General features: G+C 31.4%; 2 protein-coding genes across 6 annotated transcripts; one reads left to right on the top strand and one right to left on the bottom strand.

Moving 5' to 3' along the window:
• The first annotated feature begins 249 nt into the window (after positions 1-249).
• Positions 250-2,635, top strand: LOC121127814 (uncharacterized). The gene is made up of 4 exons (XM_040723340.2): positions 250-581; positions 651-766; positions 2,081-2,138; positions 2,212-2,635. The coding sequence occupies exons 1-4, from the start codon at positions 283-285 to the stop codon at positions 2,567-2,569; spliced, it is 831 nt and encodes a 276-aa protein (XP_040579274.1). The 5' UTR covers positions 250-282; the 3' UTR covers positions 2,570-2,635.
• On the bottom strand, positions 2,526-12,106 carry LOC121127796 (ATP-dependent translocase ABCB1). Of its 5 annotated transcripts, XM_071892823.1 has the most exons (15): positions 11,918-12,106; positions 11,772-11,829; positions 7,505-7,784; positions 7,247-7,437; positions 6,985-7,079; positions 6,734-6,920; positions 6,329-6,625; positions 5,491-6,271; positions 4,985-5,411; positions 4,422-4,927; positions 4,187-4,348; positions 3,692-4,137; positions 3,465-3,624; positions 2,999-3,409; positions 2,526-2,927 (listed from the first exon to the last, which is right to left on the bottom strand). In XM_071892823.1, the coding sequence occupies exons 3-15, from the start codon at positions 7,757-7,759 to the stop codon at positions 2,577-2,579; spliced, it is 4,269 nt and encodes a 1,422-aa protein (XP_071748924.1). In that variant the 5' UTR covers positions 7,760-7,784; positions 11,772-11,829; positions 11,918-12,106; the 3' UTR covers positions 2,526-2,576. The 5 variants fall into 5 exon arrangements, with proteins under 5 accessions (XP_071748924.1, XP_071748921.1, XP_040579255.1 ...); XM_071892820.1 differs by lacking the exon at positions 11,918-12,106 and having other exon boundaries at positions 11,772-11,910; XM_040723321.2 differs by lacking the exon at positions 11,918-12,106 and having other exon boundaries at positions 6,985-7,062; positions 11,772-11,886.
• Between the last annotated feature and the right edge of the window lie 11,847 nt (positions 12,107-23,953).

Below are 23,953 nucleotides of genomic sequence, written 5' to 3'. Positions count from 1 at the left end.
ATATAATTGAATATACTCTCGAGGTGCACTTTTATATAGTTTGAGAAATAATGCGCTATATAACTATTACTAGGTTACCAATCTCTTGTGTTAGCATTATATTTACAAAATTAAATTATAAAAATAAATCAATAATATTTAATTGCATTTAAACTATGAGATTGATTCACAATCCATAAACTAATCATTTTATTTAAGAGAAAGAGAGAGAGCGAAAATGACAATCAAAAAAGAGGTATAAATATCTAAGAATCCTTCAAAGGAACCACACAATCAAGTAAAATGTTGTTTTTAGTATTTACAATTTTCTTAGTAAGTTTATTTTCAAGTGGAACGAGTAGCAACAGGTTCCATCAGCTTTCTTCCGGACAAATACATACTCCAGTTAGCAAAAGTGCTTATGCCTGTTCTGCAGAACGATTGAAAGAAACCGAAAAATATATTTGTAATGGCCGAGGTGAAATCATTTGTATGAGAGGTTGGTCAAATCCAGATTACTTGTGTGAAGTTCCAACTTGTTCGAAAACATGTGTTCATGGAAAGTGCGTTGGACCTGAGATGTGTGCCTGCGAACTAGGATGGTAATAGGATATACGATCCAATATATATAATCAGTAGGAGAATACGCGGATTTTCTTTTCATTTTTAAGGTCTGGAGAGAAATGTGACGAATGCATCAAATTACCACATTGTAAATATGGAACATGTGATACACCCTTTGAATGCAAATGTGAAACAAATTGGACTGGACCCTTTTGTCAACTACGTATGATTTTAAAATAACATTTAGGGCTCCTTGTCACTAGTATTGAGACCGAGGCTGAATTTCTATTCTCTTTTCTTTCTTAATTTATTTTTTCTAGACTGATGTTTCGGTCCAGACCGAATTTTAGAACATTGAACGAGATTCAATTCATAGATTAAAATTTATTTTTCTTATAAAAATGTCGCAAACAAATTCTTCCCCCATCAAATTTCATTTCTAAAAAAATAACGTGGAACCAGATCAAGCACAATTTATTTGTAAACCGAATTTTACTATGAAATTCATCCAGTCCAAAATTGGACTGAATTATTTAAACATATAACGGTATCATATTAGTTTATAATTTTCAGACAGAAACCAACAACTAGTTTTTACTTCCTTAATTGTCACTTTTTAATTTCGGGACGATCATAAAGATTCAATATATTTCGATCTACAAAATCGTTTCTTTTGAAAGTAGGAGATTTCTGAAAGAGCAGCAACTGATAATTTTTATTTAAGGAAATTATCAGAATGAAGAAACTGATGTCCTGCCAACATTTCCTTCTTCTTAGTGATTCCCCTCCCATAAGCAATTAACTTTTGTTTTTATGCTTTCAATAAGTAGACACAAGCTTTATCATAGATGTACAGATTGCATATTCATATTGTCGTAGTTTTTTTAATCAATTCTAGGGACATAATTTTGTGACTACTCACCAAAATGTGATATTCAAATCTTACATATTTTTTCTTTAAAAAAAGGAGAGGTTTTATGGCAACGAAAGTTAGTAATCAAGTGCAATTAATTTATCTCTGTCAATAAGTTAAGTATGTGGTCACAAAAATTCCTAGTTAAAAAAAAGTTTGATGGAAAGAAAATACACAGTCTCTACCAAATTATATTCCATTTTGGAACTATCCACAGTACAAAAATCTTCAATTGATTCTACAATTGAAGATCATCAATTGTAGTGATTCTACAATTGATGATCTTCAAACTTTAGTAACTCTACCTTACACAAATAAGAGAGTTCATGTCAATGAAAATAAATGGTTTATGTTAAAAGCAGGACACTCTGGAAACACGTTCGTCACTATTGTGTTTGTTTCTAGTAACATTTAGCCTTTAAAAGATGCTATATGTGCCGTTACAAAACCTCCCATTTTGTAATAGGAGAGTTATTAAAGTAATAAGATTAAATATAGTGTCCAGGGTCCCCTTGAAGTTCTGATCCAAGGATAGAACCAAAATTACGGCGAAAGCGTCGCGCTTTGTGAAAATGAACCTTACAATCAGAATAGTAACTTCTCATATTTTCATATTTTTTCCAGCCGCATGTTCTGACAATTGCTTACAACATGGATACTGTGTTTCACCTCATCAATGCCAGTAAGTATGGGATACACACTTATGATATTTGGGGTGATTACATGAAATTATGATGATCTTTTTATTTTTAAAGATGTATCCCCGGATGGAAAGGAAAGGAGTGTGATGTGTGTACAAAAAGAGAGACTTGCAAACATGGATTTTGCATCCAAGATCCATCTGAGTGTTTATGTGAGGAGGGTTTTACTGGTACAAACTGTGATGCTCCTATGTGTAAAAAGGGTTGTAAAAATGGAAATTGCTCTGCACCTGATGAATGTAATTGTTCATTTGGATGGATCGGAGAAATATGCGACACATGTCTACCAGACTTTACTAAAGGATGTACAAAATGTATAAAGAACGAACCATTCACTTGTGGGGATGGCTCAGAAAATGAAAAAAATATCTGGCCCGACAGTATAATCAATGATTCAATTGTTCCATCATAAAAATAAATTATATTTTTCTTTGTGTCCCGTTAGTCCAAAGTTTATAATAAAATCCTTTAAGCAGAAGTAACGACTCATGGCTTCCAGCCTCTGCGACTTTTCCTTGATTTAAGACGAAAATTTTATCCACGTTTTTGATTGTACTTAGTCTGTGCGCAATTGTAATGGATGTTCTATTTTCTAAAGCTTTATTGAGAGCCTCTTGTACAACCTTCTCTGACTCTGTATCCAGGGCTGAAGTAGCTTCATCAAGCAATAATAAAGAAGGATTTCTTATCAATGCTCTGGCAATAGCGATTCTCTGTTTTTGACCACCAGAAAGCATGGTTCCGGCATTGCCGACTCGAGTGTCATAGCCCTACATATATTACAAAGCATAATGTGTGACATATGTAAATTTATTATACAGTATAGGTACACATGTACAACCTGTGGAAGTGAAGCTATAAAACTATGGATGTTTGCATCCTTGGCTGCTTGAATAATGTCATCCATACTAACATCATTCCTTTTGTTCAAGCCATAACAAATATTTTCCCTTATGGAACGGTTAAACAAATTTGGCTCTTGTGACACAATCCCTATTTTTGATCGAAGCCACATTACATTGATGGACTCTGAGTCCTTGGAATCCAATTCCAATTTACCACTACTGAGATCATAAAATTTCTGAATAAGTTGAATTATGGTTGATTTTCCACATCCTGAAGAGCCTACAATTCCAATACTTTGACCACTCTTTATGGATAGTTTCAAATCTCTTAAAACTTTGACGGATTTTCTTGTTGGATAATAAAATCCAGCATTCGTAAAAGTAACTTCTCCGTTCATGTTAGTGGCCTAAATAAAGGATAATAATTATTATTATTCATGGACTGTTGAAAGAAATATTCACCATTTCATCAGTATTTGGTATAACATCAGAGCGAATTTTTGGCTCTCTATTCAAAAGTTTAAATATACGTATTGACGCAATTCTTGCTTTAGTATAGTTTGGTCCGAATGCTGTAGCTTGACCCACCATAAGAGTTCCAAGTATAAGTGTTTCTGCAACTCTTAAATATAGATTAAATAAATTTTTCTCATAATTAAGTAAGAACTATATACAACGAACCCACTCACTTAAAGACATTTTTATAAGGAAGTCCGTCTGATTCTACTAAGGTTCCTCCGTAGTACATAGTACCCGCATAGGCAAAGAAAGGTATGGATTGAGAAAATCCAAAAATAAGGCCTCTTAAATGAGAATTCTTTATAGCAGACTCGTGCGGATCTTTCAATTCTGTAGAATACTTTTCTTGAAAGCTTTCCTCCAACCTTAGTCCCACGACAGTCCTTATTCCATTAATTGCCTCAATGGCAATCCGAGCTGAGCGAGAAAGGGCATCCTTTTCGAGGTTATCTTGGGAAGTTATTATTTTCCCTTGGAACCAGGCTCCAATAAGAACAAATGGTACAAAAAGAGTTCCAACTAATCCAAGTTTTATATTAAAATATAATGCAGCAGATATAGACATGAGTATTGTGAGTGTTACTTGAATTATTGTGCCCAAACGACTTCCGGTTGCCTATTAATATATATAATAAATGAATAAAAAAACTCAAATAATTAATCACCCCTTGAACTGCAGAAGCATCAGCCGACAACCTTGAGCATAGAGCACCAGTACTATTTACAGACTCGTCATACCAACCAACCTCTTGGTTTAGCATGGCCGTGAACGCCTTTATCCGAAGCTTTGTCGTAAGGAGTTCTCCAGATAGACTAAACATAAATATCTAACGGAATTAAAAATAATATTTGTAAACTAATTGATTGAGAGTCGGATGAGTTTTAAACCATCGAACTTACTTGCATGAACATACTAAATCCTACAATAATCCCTACAAGAAGGAAATACATGGAGTACGTGATTGAGTTAACACGAGCTTCTTCAATACTTTTTGATAATACTCCAAGAACTTCGCCGAATAAATGAGCATAAACAGGCATTGAGGCTCCCATAACCACTGATGCAATACATCCCATAAATATATATAGCCATTCGTTAGAATTTTCTCGTAGAACAGTGAAGAATCCTACATTTGAGTTGACTGATTTCATTTCTTCTGCTTCCAAATATTCGTTATCCGTAAAATTTGTACTAGTTCTACGAATTTTTCTTGACCCAACTCGGGCAATCCCAATAGCTGAACCAGCTACATCTAGTGCATCTTCGATTTTTAATGAATCTTCACTATATCCACTCCCAGTACTATGACGTCTCTCTAAAGTAGGCCGAACAAAGTGATGCCGACGATTCCAAGATGATCCTCCACTTATAGAACCATAAGTCATTGAATTCATTTCATTTTCAACTAAAAAATATATTTTTAAGTTATCACGATTTGAGCAAGTGTTATGCTTATGTATACCTTGTTCAAGATCATAGACTTCATCTTCTTCTTCATAGTTCAGTTCTGGATTAAACAGTGGTAGACCTTCATCTTGATCCACTTGGCAATCCTGAGCGTTTACTAATGAACAATACAATCCTGTTTTATTAGATTTCAGGGATTCGTGTGTTCCGTAGTCGACTCTATAACCATCTTTCATCACAAGAATCGCATCTGCTGATCGAATGGTGGATAAACGATGTGCAACAATAATTGTAGTACGGCCTTTTCTAGCTTTATCAAGAGCTGATTGAACAATGAACTCGCTTTGAGAGTCTAAGGCTGAAGATGCCTCATCTAATAATAGAATTGAAGGATTTCGTATTAAAGCTCTAGCGATGGCAATTCGCTGCTTTTGACCTCCTGAGAGAAGAGCGCCCTTCTCTCCGACTATGGTGTCATATTTCTTTACATGGAAAATGAAATGAGTGACAATATCAGATCTCATATGTTAATAAATAAATATGAAGGTACATTGTACATACCTTGGGAAGTCTTTGAATGAAATCATAGGCATTTGCAGCCTTACATGTATCATCAATCATTTTCTCACTTATCTCCCCTTGTAAGCCCATAGTTATGTTTTCTTTAATGGAATATTCAAATAAAACTGGCTCTTGACCCACAATTCCAATATGACTTCGGAGCCAATGTGGATCAAGAGTTGTAATATCCTCACCATCGATTGATACTACGCCAAAACTTGGATCGTAAAATCGTTGTATCAACTGAATAACAGTTGATTTTCCACATCCAGATGGACCTACCAAGGCCAATGTTTTACCAGGTGAAGCCTCAAAGCTAAGACCTGACAAAACTTTCACTGTTGGACGACTTGGGTATTCAAAATGAACGTTTTTAAAGGTGATCCGACCTGTGAAAGGTGGTGCTTTATCTTGCTGCCTCTGCAAATGATCATAATCGGATTTTATCGCAGGTGTGCTTTGAATGATTTGAAAAACTGAACTTGCAGCACCTCTTGCAATTGCAAATGCTTCAACATAAGGACTGGCCTGTCCAATATTCATTGCTCCCATTAACACAGAAAAAAACACTATCAGAAGATTCGACGGTCCATATCGAATCTGACAGTCCGTTGGACTAGCTATGCAAGATTCACGATCATCAAGAATTAATTTCACCCCATACCAAAATGCAATTGCGTAGCTAGAATATATAATGAACCACATTAAACCTCCTCCAATTCCAGTCAGAAGTCCTCTCAGTATCCCTGTTTTCTGTGCCTCAGATAAATTTTCTTTATATCTAAAAACATAAATATCTTATGATATTTTTTTATAATATTTTAAAGGATCATCTTACCTTTGAATCTCAGTGTTTTGTCCTTGAAATGACATTACAGTCTTAATGGAAGAGAATGCTTCCTCTGCAACGGATCCAGCTTTACTGTAGGCATTTGACTCCTTCACTGTAAGAGCTGTTTGTGATTTGGCAATTATTCCTACAGCTATCATTAGTATAGGCATTGCAGAAAGAATTACTAGAGTTAGCTCCCATCCATGTATGAAAGCAGTTATCAGACTTGATATAAATATTGTGATAAAAAATATAAAAAGTCCTATTTTTTCACCAATCCCTTCCTGAAGTTTGTTCAAATCCCTTGAAACAAATATAATGATTTGAATAATAATCATATTGAAAATCTTTTTATGTTTTAACATCTACTATAGGGAGAATTATTGATTAATTATATGCTAACATACATACTCAGTGATCTTTGTAGCAAAGTCCCCAGTTTCATGAGTATCGAACCACTTGATATCTTGATTGAGTAAAGATTTAAAAAAGGCTTTTCGGATTCGATGTACTTGTCTTTCAGCCGTAAAATTTAAAGATGTGACAAAAATATATGAAGTAATGAAATTGATTAAACCAATGATAGCTGTTCCTTGACCTTTAGGTTTAAAAAAAATGAAATGTTAATTAATGTATTTTCATCATTCAATCCATATATTTACCGAAACGAGCTACTCCATCCAAGAAATTGATAGGTTTAAATAATTGCGTAATGTCATCCTCGTTCAAATCACAATCCTCTAAGGATAAATCCACTCTACAATATGTTTTATTTTAGAGTAATTAAATCATAAGGTAATTTGTACTACATCAATTATTTATATTTTTGCAACTCTTTAAAAACTAAATGTTTTTGACAATACGAACAACATTAATTTTGACAAGGATATAAGTTAATATTGTGGAAAAAATCTCATTACTTACGTTCCGTTATTTGAACAACAAGTCCCATTTTCTATCAAACAAATATCACTGGATAAAGGATTACTCAGTATAAATGTGTCTGTCAACTCTCCAAAGAGCATTATCATAAATGGAAGTGATAGTCCGCCAATAAGTGCAGCTAGAATCCCAATACCAATGAATATCAAGTCACTCCTTGTGGCATAAGAAAACTAATACAAACAGAGTTGACGAATCAATAAAACATCAAAGTAGTACAAATTCATTTTGTCCACTTACAAGTTTCATAAACGGTACATGAGTATTACTTATATCTTCATTTATGTCCAATTTGAGATTGTCATTGGAAACAACAGAGGATTTGTGCTCTACTGTTTCCCCGTTCTTTTTTTCTTCTTCTGGATTAAGAACACTATTGTTATCATTTAATTCAATTTCTTCGAAGCCAGAGTTGATGATTCCATTCATATGACTCACATCTGGCATTTTCTTCCGCTCCTTCTCTGGGGTTACTATGTACTTGTTCCAACGCATGATGATGATTTGTGGATCCACATATCTAAGAAATAAAACGTTGAATCATTTTATATTTATTTATCCAATAATTGCCCGCAATTTTTGAAATAGGATTTGTTTCTGCCTCAATTTCCTAACTTTTCAATCTACATATGTAATGTATATATTATTGGCACTATACATAACATGTACTTATACCTATAAACTTTCACTTAAATGGTTAGTACATATTACAAATATGTTTATTAATATTATAACACTTTTATATAATAACCACTCTCTTTAAGGAAGAGAATCACAAGATTTGGAAATAATGTAATGTACATATGTATAGAAAAATAAATTAACAATGAATAACTATACGTGATTTAAATGTATCCATCACGCGTCACTCTCCAACCATATTTAAGGACTATAAGAAACTAAAGAGAAAATTTCATTCAATACATAATAACTAGTATAATTCAAAACGAGCTCTTTCAAGAATATCCATCCGTGCACCTATGTATGTATGAATCGCCGTGGTGGCGCGTTTTACCTGATGTTCACATTTAAAAATAGGAAATACGGTTGCATAGGTACATGCCTGTAGTGCTGCTATTACTACTTCTCAATACAGGTAATCCTTATAGACAAGGCAGAGAAGGAGGAGAAAGGGGGCAGGATACTTAAATCTTAACTTGGACCCGAAAAAAGTCAGATCCCTTTTAAAATAGCCTCGTTATGAGAAAAGTCATAGGTTGAGTGGATTTCATTAAACGGTAAAAAATTCCGAATATTTAACTTGTAAATATATATATGTATATATATAGATGTTCAGACTTATATAAGAAAATGGTACAAGTTGCAATTGCTTCGTCTTAAAATGCATGATTTAATTACAATATTGGACATTCTAATGCCCAACTATAAATTTATATTAATTTGTTAAAATTACATAGTTATTATGTATTTATGGGTAATATAACCTTGGACATTAGAACTTTATAACATGCCACAGAATACTTATATTTGAGTAAATTTTATTAAAATAGTAGAAAATTAGACCACTAATGTGTCAATCATCCATGGAATATTCAATTATTGCATTATACTAATCCCAAGCACTGTAAATCCTGTATTCAGTATTATTCCTCTCAGTTTTTTTTATTCCAACTTGCACACAACATATATACGTATGATGTTGTTTCCTTTATTCTATATCGCATTATTTCCTCTCAAGAGGCTAAAAATTAGTTGGAATTTAATCAATTCTTCCCAACTATGGATTGATTCTTCAATTATTGTCGGAAATTCTGTTCACAAGAACTCATTCTAATTCAACCAATTAACGTTCAGAGCCCTAATGAGTTGAAAAGAAGCAGGGTAATCGACAGTTGACTACACAATACATATTTTTTAGGTTAGTGAACAGATGTTTGCCTGTATAACAATATATTTGTCGCTGATGGTTTTAATAGAACAGGCAGAAATAATCGACCGGATATTCACTATTTTGATCTATACTTTATATAACATATTTTATGATTTGTAGGAGTCAGACGATGTAATGTTTGTTTATTCAAGTAGAAGTAACAGGTGTTTAACTTTAACTCTCTTAGAATTATTAAAAACCAAGAAAATTTTAACCATTGATTTACAAGCTTATTATAATGCATCATAAGTTACGTAAGACAATCATCATTTTCATAATGAAGAAAATTAATTACATATCTATAATTTTTGTACCATTAAAAATATGCCAATCTATTTAATTACACTTTGAAAATATAATAATTCTATAGTTGACATTTAATACTTTTAATTAAGGTGTTTATCAAAGTGTTATGTCGATTCAAACAATTATAAAATCCGATTAGCGTTTTTATTTTTTAATTTAATATTATATTCGTTTGTAGACAAAGCGACAGCAAGTCTTGTAGCAAAGTAATACGAATCCCTAAGTGATAATATTATTTACTAAAAAATAACATGTACGCAAGGTTAATAGGAATACAAGCTAATACCATAACGCCTGTACGACTGATGTTTGACTTCTACCACGCTTTTTAATATTGACGTCATAGTGTATGAGTGGTTGTATATTTTGTCAAAATCTTCTTATCCTGCCCAGTAGTCTGTACGATACTTCAAATTGAAAATTCTAGCAAGCCAGATTACATGATGGTACAACCTTGTATTTCTAATAACCTTGCGTGTAACTATGTTTCTCAAATAGAAAAGTGCTGTCAAAATTTTTCTGAGCATGCATCATTGTTTAAATAACAAGCTAGAGACTGGCACACCACCCAGCATATAATTATTAGTATAATAATTATTTAGTATTCTAGCCCCAAATTAGATTATACAAAAAAATAAAAATTTAGAGTTTAAAAAAAAATTACTAAATACATACCCATAATGAAAAAATACAGTAACTAAAAACTTACAATAGACTCAATGATTAAAAAGGTATATATTATGCTCAAGGAGTTGAAATACATTTTTTAGTAATTCTAAGGATTTCAACTAATAAACTTGTTTGGTATTATGAGATGTTGATGAAATGGTCGTTCAATATGGTTCCCTCACTCGTTATAAAATTCAATTTCTATGAGATATGAAGAATACTAGGAGGATTCTGTGACTTTTCCCTCAGCCAAAACGCTAATTTCATTCATTTTATCCCTTCTGCCCTTTTGGAATCAAACTTGACATGGATACAAATAAATTAAAAAAATATTTGTGAATATTATTTTTTTGTAATTGCATATTCTATTCTTAATCAAGTCATTTTTCATAAATAAAAACTAAAATAACGTTGAAAAGATAAAACAGTCAAAATATGTCAACTAGGTTGGCTGAAAAGTTCATTAGTTGACACATACATGGCACCACCATGAAATCATATGATTTTTAGCTAGTATCGATCTTCAAACGATACGTGTACAAGTTTGTGAGGTGTCCGACAATTGGTGAAGCAAATATAGTTATGTTGTTGTTGGCAAGGTAGTACCCGATTTTGGTTCAGTAGTTCTCAGTTCTTTCATTTCAACAGTTCCGGTCTTGGTTCCGGTCTTGGTTCGGGTCCTTGGTCTCGGTGTTTTTATATAAAGGCTCAGTTTGGTAACAGGCACTTTAAAAAAGGTGCGTTGCTAGAAAATTCGGGCCCAGGAAATTATATTTGAAGCAAACAGGGCCGTAGCTACCTTATATGCAGAGCGTATAGTGGCCCAAGTTCCATCAGGGGCCCTAAAACTCGTATAAAGGGGACCTCAGTTTAAAATGTATAAGTATATAGGGGAGCTGAGCATCTATGTTTTGGGAAACCCTGGCCACTCGACGGTCAGTTGAGTGGACTGGAAGCCATCGAACCGAATACAAAGCATGGAATGAGGCATCTATCGGTTAGCAAGTCCACCCCCTCCTCTCTGAATGATGAAAGCTAGAAGAGTCCCTGGGCATGTGTATTATGGGATATGTATGGTATAATAATAATCAAGACAATTTACTGTGTCACAAATCACTAAAAACAATGTAAAATTGTATGGTTTAGACTACGAATTGCTTCCCCCTCTACCATATTCTCCAACTCTGCCTCCCCCCCTTCCCCCAGTGACTTTTCCCGGCTTGCAGACCCCAAACGAATGCTCACAAGAAAAAAAAGTAGAGAGATAATGTAGAGTTAATCAAAGAAACTGAGGTCTATTTTTTTTAAGATCAATTTTATGAACGCTATAATCGTTGCATCGCCATCAATTGAATAAATAACTCGAATTTTGCCAAATTAATATTTTTTTTTGTTAGCCTACGAACTTTTCAGTCGAAGGTTAATTGAAAGTTATTAGAATTCCATTAATGGATAGTGGGAATGCTTAGCTAGTTATTTTTTTTCTTGTTTTTTCTTTTCTAATTTATCGACTTGCATCGATAATTAACAATTCAACTCGTTCATGATCGACATAAGTCGATACAACACTAAAATTTTATCAAATTACTTGTTACTATACGCCGTAGTAACTTAGTAAATTCCAAATATTTATTATCTTACCTGGGTGATTAGGAGTTTTGCATCCTTTAACTACACTTTAATTGCACTATAATTAATTCTTTATTTTAGGGATAGATAAAAAAGCAATATTGAATTTGATTGAAAAAGATACACTGAAGACGCAGATAGATGTTTGTATAACATACCTTAATGATTATTATTTATATATTGGAAGAGACACTGATAAGATATGACTTAAATTCGAAGCCTCAGTCTAAAACAGTGTACAAAAATAACTTTACTATGAATTATTTTTAAAATTACTTCTCGTCAAAATATAACAATATTCTTTATTCGAGAATATAATCTAATATGAGCTGAGTGCTTTTTTTACTAGTTGAAGTATGTTTTTTTTTTTTGTGCTTGATTGAACAAAGTATTACGCTGATGTTCCTTTAAATATCACGTAGGATTTCCAAAGAAATACTTAAATTACTTGAACGTCTCACATAATATCTCAATACAGTGTTGTCTCGACATTGCACAAATTTAATCCGTTCTGTAACTGAGTTCGTAGCTCGTATATCAAATCATCTATATGATTGGCCTAATTTGATTCACATTTATCCATTCACGGCTTATCTCCAGTTTTCCTAACTCAAATAAAATTCGTAATTTGATGCAAAAGCAAACATAGTTACGTTCGTGTGTCGATGTTTCACAGTATATGTAAATTTTTTATGAGATGAAGCAGTTTGTAGTCGCTAATAAACAGAGGATGTAATGAACTGTACTCGCTGTGTTTCATGAGCACACTCGCACTTTGATTGAGTAACTACTATTTGGGGATTTTCTTTAGAATTTCTAACATGGTAATCCTTCTTGCGGCCTTTATTTTTTAAATTGTGCCCCAGGAGTGAGACGTATGGCACACCTGAATTAAAACCTTAGCTATCTGTTTTATGATTTTGGAGCAGGGTCCTAAGTCAGATTCGGTGCCTTGTTTGTTTGGAGTCAGAGTCAGCAGTCAGAAAATTTGTAGCGACTCCTAGTCCCGTTACAAAAATTATTTATAATCTAAGGCATACATTGAGTATTCGTAAAGTTTTTTTCTGAATGGTTATAAATTGTAGGTAGTAAGGGCTATTAATTTATGAAACTTGAAAGTTAACCGTTTTATAAGTTTACTTCACAAATTTCGAAAGTACTCTTTATTCTATACAATTGCAATCCCCGAACTTCTCTAAGGTCTAAATTATTATGTTGGGTAGAGTTTAGCCATTAGCCCTTATTTAGTCTTTTGAATAGTCAATATCATCAGTGTAAAGTAAAACGTTGAAATGATATGTTTTGTGTATTACCGTTCTCCTGTTACGAGTGCATAGATTATGTTCAGAAACTTTTGAATGTGTTAGCACTATATTGATTTTGAAATATTTCATTTGTTGTTTACTTTGTTAAATATCTTATGTTCCAAATATTTTCTTTATACCTGTCACAATTATTTGCTATGTATTACAAATAACTACCTATAGCTTTATTTATAGTCATTAGACTCAAATGACTCAATAGTACATATATAGGCTATAAAACATCTTAATTAAAAAATAATAATGTGTGTTAGAGTCGGAGTCGGTTACATTCAAAATACTGGACTCGGAGTCTGGTATTTAATATCCCGACTCTACAGCCCTGTTTTTGAAGGAGAAAAATAAATTACGGCTATAAAGTGAAGAACATTCTACATTTAAAATAGCGTTATAAACGGAAAATATTAGAATATATTTAAATTCATATATATTAATTTCATTTATTCATTTTTAAATTAATTTACACAAAAGATGGCGCCGAGAATTCTTCTTTTAACACACATTAAATAACTGTTCAGATTGCCAACAACAACAACAACAAAACACATAAAAAATGCTCAAGATTTACAACCTTACTTATAAAATTCCAGAATAGATTAGAAAAAATGTTCTTGTATGTGCTTAGTGATATAAATATGACAAATTATACTTTTTTTAAATATTGAAGACATAGGTATAAAATGTATAAGTAGTTTTTCCTTATTAGTAATTTTAAATGAGTAGCAAATATGAAAAATTTAAGTAATAAAAATTTAATGATGATTCTTGCTAATCAGAGGTAATCATCATAACGTTGCTGCAAATTCACATAAGAGGACAACAAGACATCTTATCACTGAATAGAGCAAGCTGAGATGGTTGAAGAGAGCAAAGAATATTCTAAATATTCTCAAGGCCAACAAAAATTCGGGAAAAGTTTTTCTCTTTTCTGATGAAAAAAATTTCCCCGTTGATAACACTTTGAATAAGCAGAACAACCACTACATCACAACCAAACAATGTCTCAGTGTCAGTGAAACATGTACTTTCTTCGTATTATTACGCTACTAAGAACCAGGTCTTCTTAAGATACAATTTTCCGGACTTTTGGGACCTCAACATGTGGACGTCCTCCTGCCTAGACAATAACCCCTTGGACTACTCTATCTAGGCTCGTCTTGAGGAGAGGGTATTTGCTACTCCTCAGAGGAGTGCCCAGTCTCTAGAAAGGAGAAGGAGTGGACCAAGCTCGAGTTTGACTAAATAGTCAAGATCTGCAAGGGATTTAGACCTCGTATTGAGCCAATTATTAGAGCTGAAGGGTCACAATGTGCATAAAAGTTGTGCAAGCTTTCAGATAATTGTTCTTAAATAAATGTCCTAAAAAAGCATCTATTAAATGTTACTCTTGAAAAATTGAAGAAAAACGAAATAAGTACAACTAGATAAGATCAACCCTGTATCCAAGAACCTAATGGAAATTTTAAAGAAAATAAATTAAAACATATAAAAATTTATCAATAGTTACAAAAGGTCATCTGACGATTTTTTTAAATAAATGAGGGCTGGATCAATTGTAACAGTTTATTATTATATTTAATGGTCCTAGGACTTTCGGACGATATTTTTTTTGCCGAACCTATATTTCAGCGAATAACCATTTCGGACATTTTTATTTTATTTTTTGTAATCAATAATAATTCATTTCAACTCTTCTAAAATGACATACTTTTGAACATAACAAACAAAATGCTTAAAAATGACGCAACTGAACATAGTTTCTTTAAAAAAACAATTCTATATAATGATAGCTTGATAAGTTGCAGAAAATACATTCTAAAAACTAGCTAAAATCTCCGACCCTAAGAAGAAGAGAGGACTATGCAGCAAGTTGATCATTGAGTTTATTAGTCTATTATTATGACCAACTTATCAACCCCTGTAAGAATCATGGACTTAATTGAACGTGCGGAGTAGAGAACAAGTAGGACTTTTGAAATGATTAGTTCGATTTTGATACAGGATGAGATGACATCACCAAACAATCAGTCTTGGAGATCGATGTTTTAAACGAAGCCTGCAAGAGCCCCACAGTCATACTTATCACATGGTTTACTTACAAACATTCGTAAAATAATTGAGAAGAAGTTTCCTCATCCACGCTAAAGAAGGAACAATTTTGTATCTCTTTCTATTTCAAAGATTTATTAGTAAATAATAAAGAGGTAGCCAATTGGGGACATTTGGCAGAAAAATTATTTTTCCTATATGCAATTGCATATTTTACAACTATTTAAAATGGTAGTAAAATATATATATTTATATTGATCATATGTTTTATACCTATGTCATATAGGTCAAGGTTAATGGAAATATAAGGTTAGACTATCATGTAATTCGGTTTGCAAGAATTTTCAATTTAATGTATCGTGCCGATTGCTGGCAAGAAAGACCGATTTTGACAAAACACGCAACCAATCATTTTCTATGACGTCACTATTAAAAGTGGGGTGGAAGCCAAACATCAGTCGTAAATGCGTTTTGGTATAACCTTGTATTTGTATTAACCTTGATATAGGTAAATTAATTAGTTTTGTTTTACAGAATAATCTATTTCATTAATTATATTCATTATATAAACACAACACAGTAGCATTTGGTTCGAATCTTTTAACCCGTTTTAGTACTTTAAATAAACTAAATAAGTAACAAACACGACAGCAATTCGCATGGAAGAAGTGTTAATCACTTTTTCATCAATTATGGTTCAATACGATCTATTGTACATATGGGAAAAGACTTGTGTATTGACAAACAAGCATAATATGAGGTAAGAGCAGGGATTTCTACTTTATTATTATTATTGTAATTGACTTGTATAATTTATATTACGCTACTCTTATTGTTAACGTAGACTCTACATGTGAATGTTACATATTTACACCTTTTCCCTTCCCTATGTTATTATTCTTGAGTGGACTTTTAGCCAAAAACATTTTTGTCGAAGGACAATTTGCCGAATGTACATTGAATTAAAATTTCAATTGTATATAATAAATAAATTTTATATCATTTTTTGGCCAATTGTCCCATAAAAGTCATTCGGCGAAATGCCCGTTTTGCAAACTACCCTTCGGCAAAAATATTTTTGCCCAATTGTCCTTGAAAAATTATTGTTGTATTATCTTCCTTCTTGCTGGTCAACGTGCTAATAAATATAATAACGACCATCAGTGTCAATCTATCGTAATCATTCAAATCCCTTGTTCCTCTATGCCATGAGGGAACAACTCTAGATAGAATATACTAATTAGCTTTTTTTACTCAGTTGTACCCAGTTTTTTAGTAGTTGTAATCCAAATGATCCAGGATGTATCAGAAAAAGAGGCAGTTGACGTTGGTGAGGTAAATCACTGATAGGATTCGGGGAAGCGTTCAAAGGTTGGATATTAGGAGAATACCCTAAATGAAATGATAAACGAAAGTGAGAAAAACTGCGAAGTTTAGGACAGTTGGATCGATCTGGCATCAGAAAGGAAAGATGAAAAAGATGGTTTTTGTCTCCTCATGTGCTTTATCTTTTGTCAAAAGTAGTCACTCAAGGGACTCGAATCTTCTGAGTTGTATATCTATAACTGCAAATTCATACCTCCAATAGATCTTCAACCAAGTTTTGAGTACCGTTACAAGTGATTTATAGGCTCCTTCAACGAATAATTAAGTGTACTTTTCTAGTATAATAGAATGACATATTAATATGTAACTTAATTTGTAAAAATTGTCTTATGTGCTATTTATCAAGGATATAAATATTATAATTCTATATATTCATTTAATCCAATTTAGTATGGGAATCCGCTACAAATCTACAATTAAAAACCAATATTAATGTTAATTTGTTTGTCAACCTTTTATTCCATCAATTAATTAATTAAATGAATAAATGTAAATACATACTTAACGACTATAAACGGCTCTAAAAATTTATTAAATATTTCATTTAATTAGGTTAATTGTGGTACGTATGTCTGGCGCGGCCTCTATACGAAGGTTATAGGCCCTCGAAGGTTTCAAGTGCTTATATTGATCTAAATTCGTATTGTATTTTCAATTTAGATTTTCCTCGCTCGAGCGTTTATGAAACTGTTTAACCTATTTAATTTATTTGTAGGATTATTCAAGTTATAATTTTTTTTTAAATCTACAATATTAGAATATGTTATTTTTAACTGATAATTTACATGTCAAGTATTGATGTAGCAAATGTTTTTAAAATGAAGTTAAGCGAGTAATAACTTTAAAAAATTTGCAAATGTTTGATATGCAAACAATCTGCCAATGAAAACATTCGATACATCACAGGTAAAATGGTTTGAGCAGTCGAGAAGCAAAAAAAAATAGTAAATGATGAAAAAAAAAAGATAATTTCATTTTATCCTTCGGAAAAAAGTGGCGAGGCGCAATTTTTTAGAGAGGAAGCTTTTGTAAGCATTATCGTCCTTGGGTTCCATTTTATAGAACATTTTTAAAAAAGTATAATTTATTATCCAGTCTCAATTTGATTTACTAAAATCATACCATTTATCACGGATCCAAAACCCCATTATCCGATAAACATACTTCAAAAAGGCGAGATTAAGACTATGAGTAGTTAAAACTAAATAAAGTTAAAAAAAAAAGTCTTACTTATTTTTTAATGCAAATCTAATTGCTTCTTACATAGCCGTGACAAGGCTAATATTGGACCAAAATGAAAACTTTACCTTGAAGAAGTGACCAAAATGAAAACTACATCACTTTCCACATAAACTATAAAAGGTACACCGTTGTGTTTGGGGTTTACAACTCCATACGTCCCTCGTTGTATGAGAAATCTGTTAATTGGCGTAAACTTATTCGAAGGCTATCATTCTCAACAATATAATTCTACCCGTGAAAAATAATTTTGTTTCATATTAACTATAATACGAGGGGAAGAAATCTTTATCTTTCAAATAAAACTTTTCAATTTTAATAGAAAATTTAAAATTTTACATCACTCATATCCAAAAATATTTTTCTAAGTCTCAAACCTTATAATGTCTACAACAGTGGTGCTTAATAACCAGGAATGGGAAGGTGACATAGGTAAATTTTAATCTATCTACCTATATAAACCACTCCTTTGGTGAAAACTAAAAGTTTTTATGAACTTAAAGAAAAAGGTTTCAATTGAGAGCGGTAATGCCCAGAAAAAGAATCAGTTATTTAATGTTCCAATTTGCCAGTGAGTGAAGTCAATGTCTATTGATTGAGGGACAGAAAATGAGAAATGATAGAAATCGTAGAGATCTTTCGATACTTACCTCATTTCAGAATATCGAAAAGAATCTATCTGAGGAAGATTGTAAGACGTTCCTACATTTATAAATGGATTTAAGTGTTGATAAGGTCTACAAATGTTTCTAGAGAAGTCTTTAGTAATAATTTTATTGACATGAATACCAGATCTACAAGATAATTAAATTATCATTTAATACAATGAACTTAAATAACGGATATCCTATGACAAAATGCTTCTTGGAATTCTTCGCAACTCACTAAGAAAAATCAGATGACCCACCCTCCAAAAAGGCAATCATTAATGAAAACTAAAATCATGGAATATATATTTAAATCTGTCAGATTCAAAATTGATGATATGATATTTTTTGATATGGATCGAACTTTTTTTTAGCTATTCTTCCAAACTCATTTGCACACATACAAACTCACATTTAAAGTGAGTTGAAGCAAATTCCTCATGAGTTTGCGCACAATCTTTTCTTTTTTTCCCTTCAAAATTATGAAAAAATGAAAAGTTGTGTTAAAAGTTACAGGCAACTTCTAAGAGCAGTTATTGTAAAGAACACCAGAAAAATGATATTAAAACAGGGAGAAGATTTGTGTTGAAGTATATATTTTGCGCACATCAGTGAACACACGTACACAAACACCTGCAGACCCTATCAACACTTAAAGCCATTTATAAATGTACTATGTATACACATTATACGGTTTGAGACATAGAAGAATATTTTTGGATATGAGTGATGTAAAATTTTAAATTTTCTATTATAAATGAAATGTTTAATTTAAAAACATAAGATTTCTTCTTCTCTTATTAGAGTTAATATGAAACAAAAGAATAAACCTTCTTTAGCTGAATCGTATTCTTGAGAATTATAGCTTTCGAATAAATTTACAAATATTAATAGATTTCTCATACAACGGGGGGACCTATTGAGTTGTGAACCCCAAACATATGGTATATCTCAACAAATTCTATCACACTTCTATCAAAAATTATTCTAATTTTCAAATTTCGCTAAAAATGCCCAAAATTGATCTTGAAAACTAAAGAATGAAAAAATTAATTGATTTTATTCAAAAAGCCATATTGGGGAAATATATGAGTTTTCAATCAAATAGAGGTTTTTTATTGAAGGTAAAGTTCTTGAATATATTGACTCATCCCAAAAATTAAAATACAAACTCTATAATTGACTATATATTTCAATATTGTATGTAATATTGGTAGGTAATATGTATATTAGGGTGTCCCAAGACATATAACATATTTTTTTTTTCTCTAAATTTTTTTGAATGTTTTCATAATATATATATTAAGGTGTCCCATAAAATTAAAAGTAATTTTTCAAAAATGCATACCCCCCCCCCCATTTTTTTCTATTTGATTTTGGCTACTCAAATATGAAAAAAAAAATCTCTAAGACAACGATAACAGGTGCCAACTAGAGCCTAACGTCAATTCGATGACTTGATTGTAGGGTGAACCGGAAAATTTGCATTCAAATAAAAATTACACAAAAAGTACTTATCATAATTGTATTTTAACTCGTTTGACTATTAGAAAATAGATGTATGTCTGTTGTGTAAAACTTTGGCTTGTCAAATTTAAAGTATCTCCAAGTAATTCAGTAAAACGTGTTTTAACTTTCTCCGGTCCACCCTACTCTATACTATAGTGATGCTTAGTTTATCTTTCAAAATTGATAAATTATAGGACTCTATTTCATATATTAGGATTATTTTTACTTAATAACACAAAAAATTAATGTTTTTGGATGTATTTTCTTTCAAGTCTTTTATTTTACATTCAGTATATATCTTCTAGTGTTCATGAACGCAACGTAGTAGAAACTGCTTTTCTTCCTCATCCGCTGTAATTAAAGCATGAAAGTCTTTCGTAAATTTTTGAAGTATATCTCAGCTGTAACTTTAACTGCTCTAAGCATTGACAATTTTTTTCGGGCTTCAATTCGGGTCATATTTAGTTAGTAGTATCTCTTGGAAGAAACAACACAAGCATTCAGTGAGATCAGTCTATTTAGTTCTGTTTGGCATTCGTTTGAATCGAGGAAGTGGAGTGATTTTCAAAAAGTGGACAAAAAATAATTTCGTTTGTTGATTAAACATTACTTTGTGAAAGGTAAAACGCCTCTGGGGACTAAAAAGTAGCTTGATAAACATTATGTGGACTTTGGACCTTTGATTAGAACAATTTATAAGTCGATTCAAAATTTTTGGAGTGGCCATATGGGCACAAGTGACGCAGAACCTTCTGGACTCCCTTTTGAGGTTACTACTCCAGAAATCCTTTATAAAATCCATGATATGGTGATGGATGACAGAAGAGTGAAGGTGCGTGAGATTGCTAGTTGTGGGCATCTCGAGTTGGAACCCTATTTCCATTAATTTTGCCACCACAACTGCTCAGGTTTGAGCTGGTGTATATATGTAATTTATTTCAATAATTGTTGATAAATTATGTGATAATGTGAGTCTGCTAATACATAAGAGATAAATAGAAGTTCGTATGATTTACTTATTTGGCTAATTACCAGATGATTTTGGGGCTTTTTCTGTTTCTTTTTGGAGGAAAGCTTGCGTGATGTAATAAAGGTAACTACGTGAGGAATTGACTTTTTTTCTTGATTTTTTTGAAGATTTTTTTATTCTGATGCACCAGGTCTTCAGAGCTGTTATTGTAAAACATATGGTATGAATAAGTTTACGAACTAAAGCAGGAAATAAGAAATTACTTATTTGATTTTATTCATTAAAGAGACAAAAAAGTATATGTAATATAGTTTTTTGCCTCAATATAAAATATCCCTCAAATGACACAATGCATCATCCCATTTCATTTAAGCCTATTATTCCGTCTATCTACGGCTAATCAGTTTTCTGAACATTGATTAATTAAAGTAGTTCTTGCAAATAATGCCAAACAACTATTGATTAATATTTATAGACTTAAAAAGAATTGGTTAATTATTATCAACTGATTTTGTGTCTTTATTTCTGTTTCTTTTAAAAGGGAAGAGTACAAGACACGACTAGAATGGGCAATCGGTAGAGTAAAAACCTCTACCTCAAATCAAATTGAGTTATGTATCTCAATTTATTCCAAAGTTATGGTAGATTATGCATTTTTTTACATTTTGTGTTATCTTGACCTCTCAAAATTTAATGGACTCTTACTGTGATCAAATATGAACTTCGTAGCAAGTTTGTTCAAAATGGATCTCTAACTTTTTCATTAATCCTGGAGTCCTATAAATAATGTTTAATTTGAAATTTCCAATTCTTATTTATTACTAGTATTTATTTATTTATTACTTTTTAAATTTGGAATAGAATAACCCCCCCAAGTTTACTAGAAAAATAAAATATTTGAAATGTTTTACTGTGAAATTTAATATTTCAATTTTTTTTCCGAAAAAAATTAATTTTCTGTAGTTAACTATGTATATTTAAAACTTTTCACCAAAAAATTTTATATTTCAATTTCTTTTTCAAGTTTAATTTTTGAAATTTTTTTTTGAAATTATATTTTCCAAAAAAAAATTGTTTTTTATGAACAACTGTGGATTTTGGAATTTGTTCTCCAAAAAAGTGTAATTTTTTGTGAATAGCTGTGTATTTAAAAAAAATTTTTGTACAGTCTTTGAAATTTTTCCATAGAATTTAATTATTTTTGGAAAAGTTTAATTTTTCAAAAAAAAAAAAAAAAAAATTCGAAAATAAAGCCCCCCTTAAATATATCTTGTGGATAGCCTTAATAGCAAAATAGTATGTTTTAATTATTTTGTAAAATATTAAAGAATCGGAATCGATAATTTTTTTACTAGACTTTTTTACATTGGAATTGGTATTGGGATTTTTTTTGGAATCATACTTTCACTAGCTAAAAGATAACCTCCGTTCAAATTCGTTGGCAGAGATAATAAAGTTAATTACGTTATTTATATAATGTATAGTTCTAGATTAATCAAACGAAATCTAAATGCATTTTAATAATAAAAAATAAACAAAATCATTTCAATTTGGTTATTTAAAGTATTATTGAAAGGATAAACTGATAATTAAGATAGGATTTGTTTTGAATATCACTTTAAATTCCATCGGAATGTTGTTACTCCTCCCTTAAATATAACAAATCCAGTTTAAATCAATAAACAGTTCGAAATAAAAACCAACATATTGTATTTTTTTAATTCAACAAGGCATTTATATCCATAATTATTTGAGCGTTTAAAGGCAAAGAAGGGATGTGTCCCTTTATCTTCGAGTTTTGCTTTAAAAAAAAAGCTTAAAATAAAAAATGCATTCCTACATAGCTGTAAATATGTTGAATAGCATTAAAACAAAATATATAATTAAAATTAATAAATTATTCAACTTAATATCTTTTAATATTGTACGCATATCATGACAGATCTAATAATTACATTTTAATAATATATTAGTCCTAGATCTTCCGTTATCCTGTAAATATCGGAGTTTGATTGGTATATTATGTACTTTCATAGTATCTTAAATTTTTTAAACATAAGTCATAGTAGTATCCGTCAACATTTATTCACAAATGTTGATCAATTTACACGTTGTTACCTTTATCCTATCTCCCAAACATTTCTTCTGAGGGGATAGGAGGATAGAAAAGAGGGACACAATCAGTTGATAATATTGGCCATTTTTTTCCTAATATGGAATTATAAACATTTAATAATTGTTGGGAATTGTTCACAAATTAATAATGGGCTTATTATCGAATATCGATTTTAACTTATCAACATATTATCATCACTGATTAGGGAAAAGAAACGAAACCTCTGCAGCTTATAACAAAAAACATTTTTCTGTTAGTGAGGTAACACCGTATTAAATAAATATTCTTTAGAGCATTTTCATATGACGTCATCGTTTTGATATTATCAATTTTTGGGGCTTTAACAACAAAGTTTCATAATAATGAAACCCTTTTTTTCATTAATATTAAGGAAACCAGTGAACAATGGGAAGTATAAAAGGGACCAACAAATTTAATACTTTTAATTTTTTTTAAATCCTGCGGATGCTCTTGGACATTAGAGTAGTTCCCTTTCTATGGAGTGGGATTTCTGTTCAGTTCCTTTCTCTCACGGGCACTTGTAGCTGATCTAAAACGTTGCAACAACCCAAACATTCTTCGAATTATCCGGATTACCAAGTTCATTTTCGGTTTATTTTATTCTTAAATACTGACAGAACATGTTTTATACATCACTGACTATAAATGAAACGGGGAGTCGGGTTTTCCTTTCCCCATGTTTGAATGTAAAAAGTTTTGTAGCTCTTGTATTTTCTCATACTTAAATATTATGAATAATGTGATATTTTTCAACTTACGAATCTCTCTGTTTGATCCGACGAATATTTGAATACATGTCAAATAAATTTTAGTCTTTTATCTATTAAATGGCAAAATTTCATCATAATAAATTTATTATGGAAATTTTGATAGCCACTGCTCTTGTTTTTTTCCCTGTATGTACGGTAGCTCCATCCGGATGAAAAGTAATTCTT

Source organism: Lepeophtheirus salmonis, chromosome 1, assembly GCF_016086655.4.
Source record: "Lepeophtheirus salmonis chromosome 1, UVic_Lsal_1.4, whole genome shotgun sequence".
Taxonomy (NCBI): Eukaryota; Metazoa; Arthropoda; class Copepoda; order Siphonostomatoida; family Caligidae; genus Lepeophtheirus; species Lepeophtheirus salmonis.
Note: the sequence above shows the minus strand (reverse complement) of the source record. Positions and strands in the feature narration are given on the sequence as shown.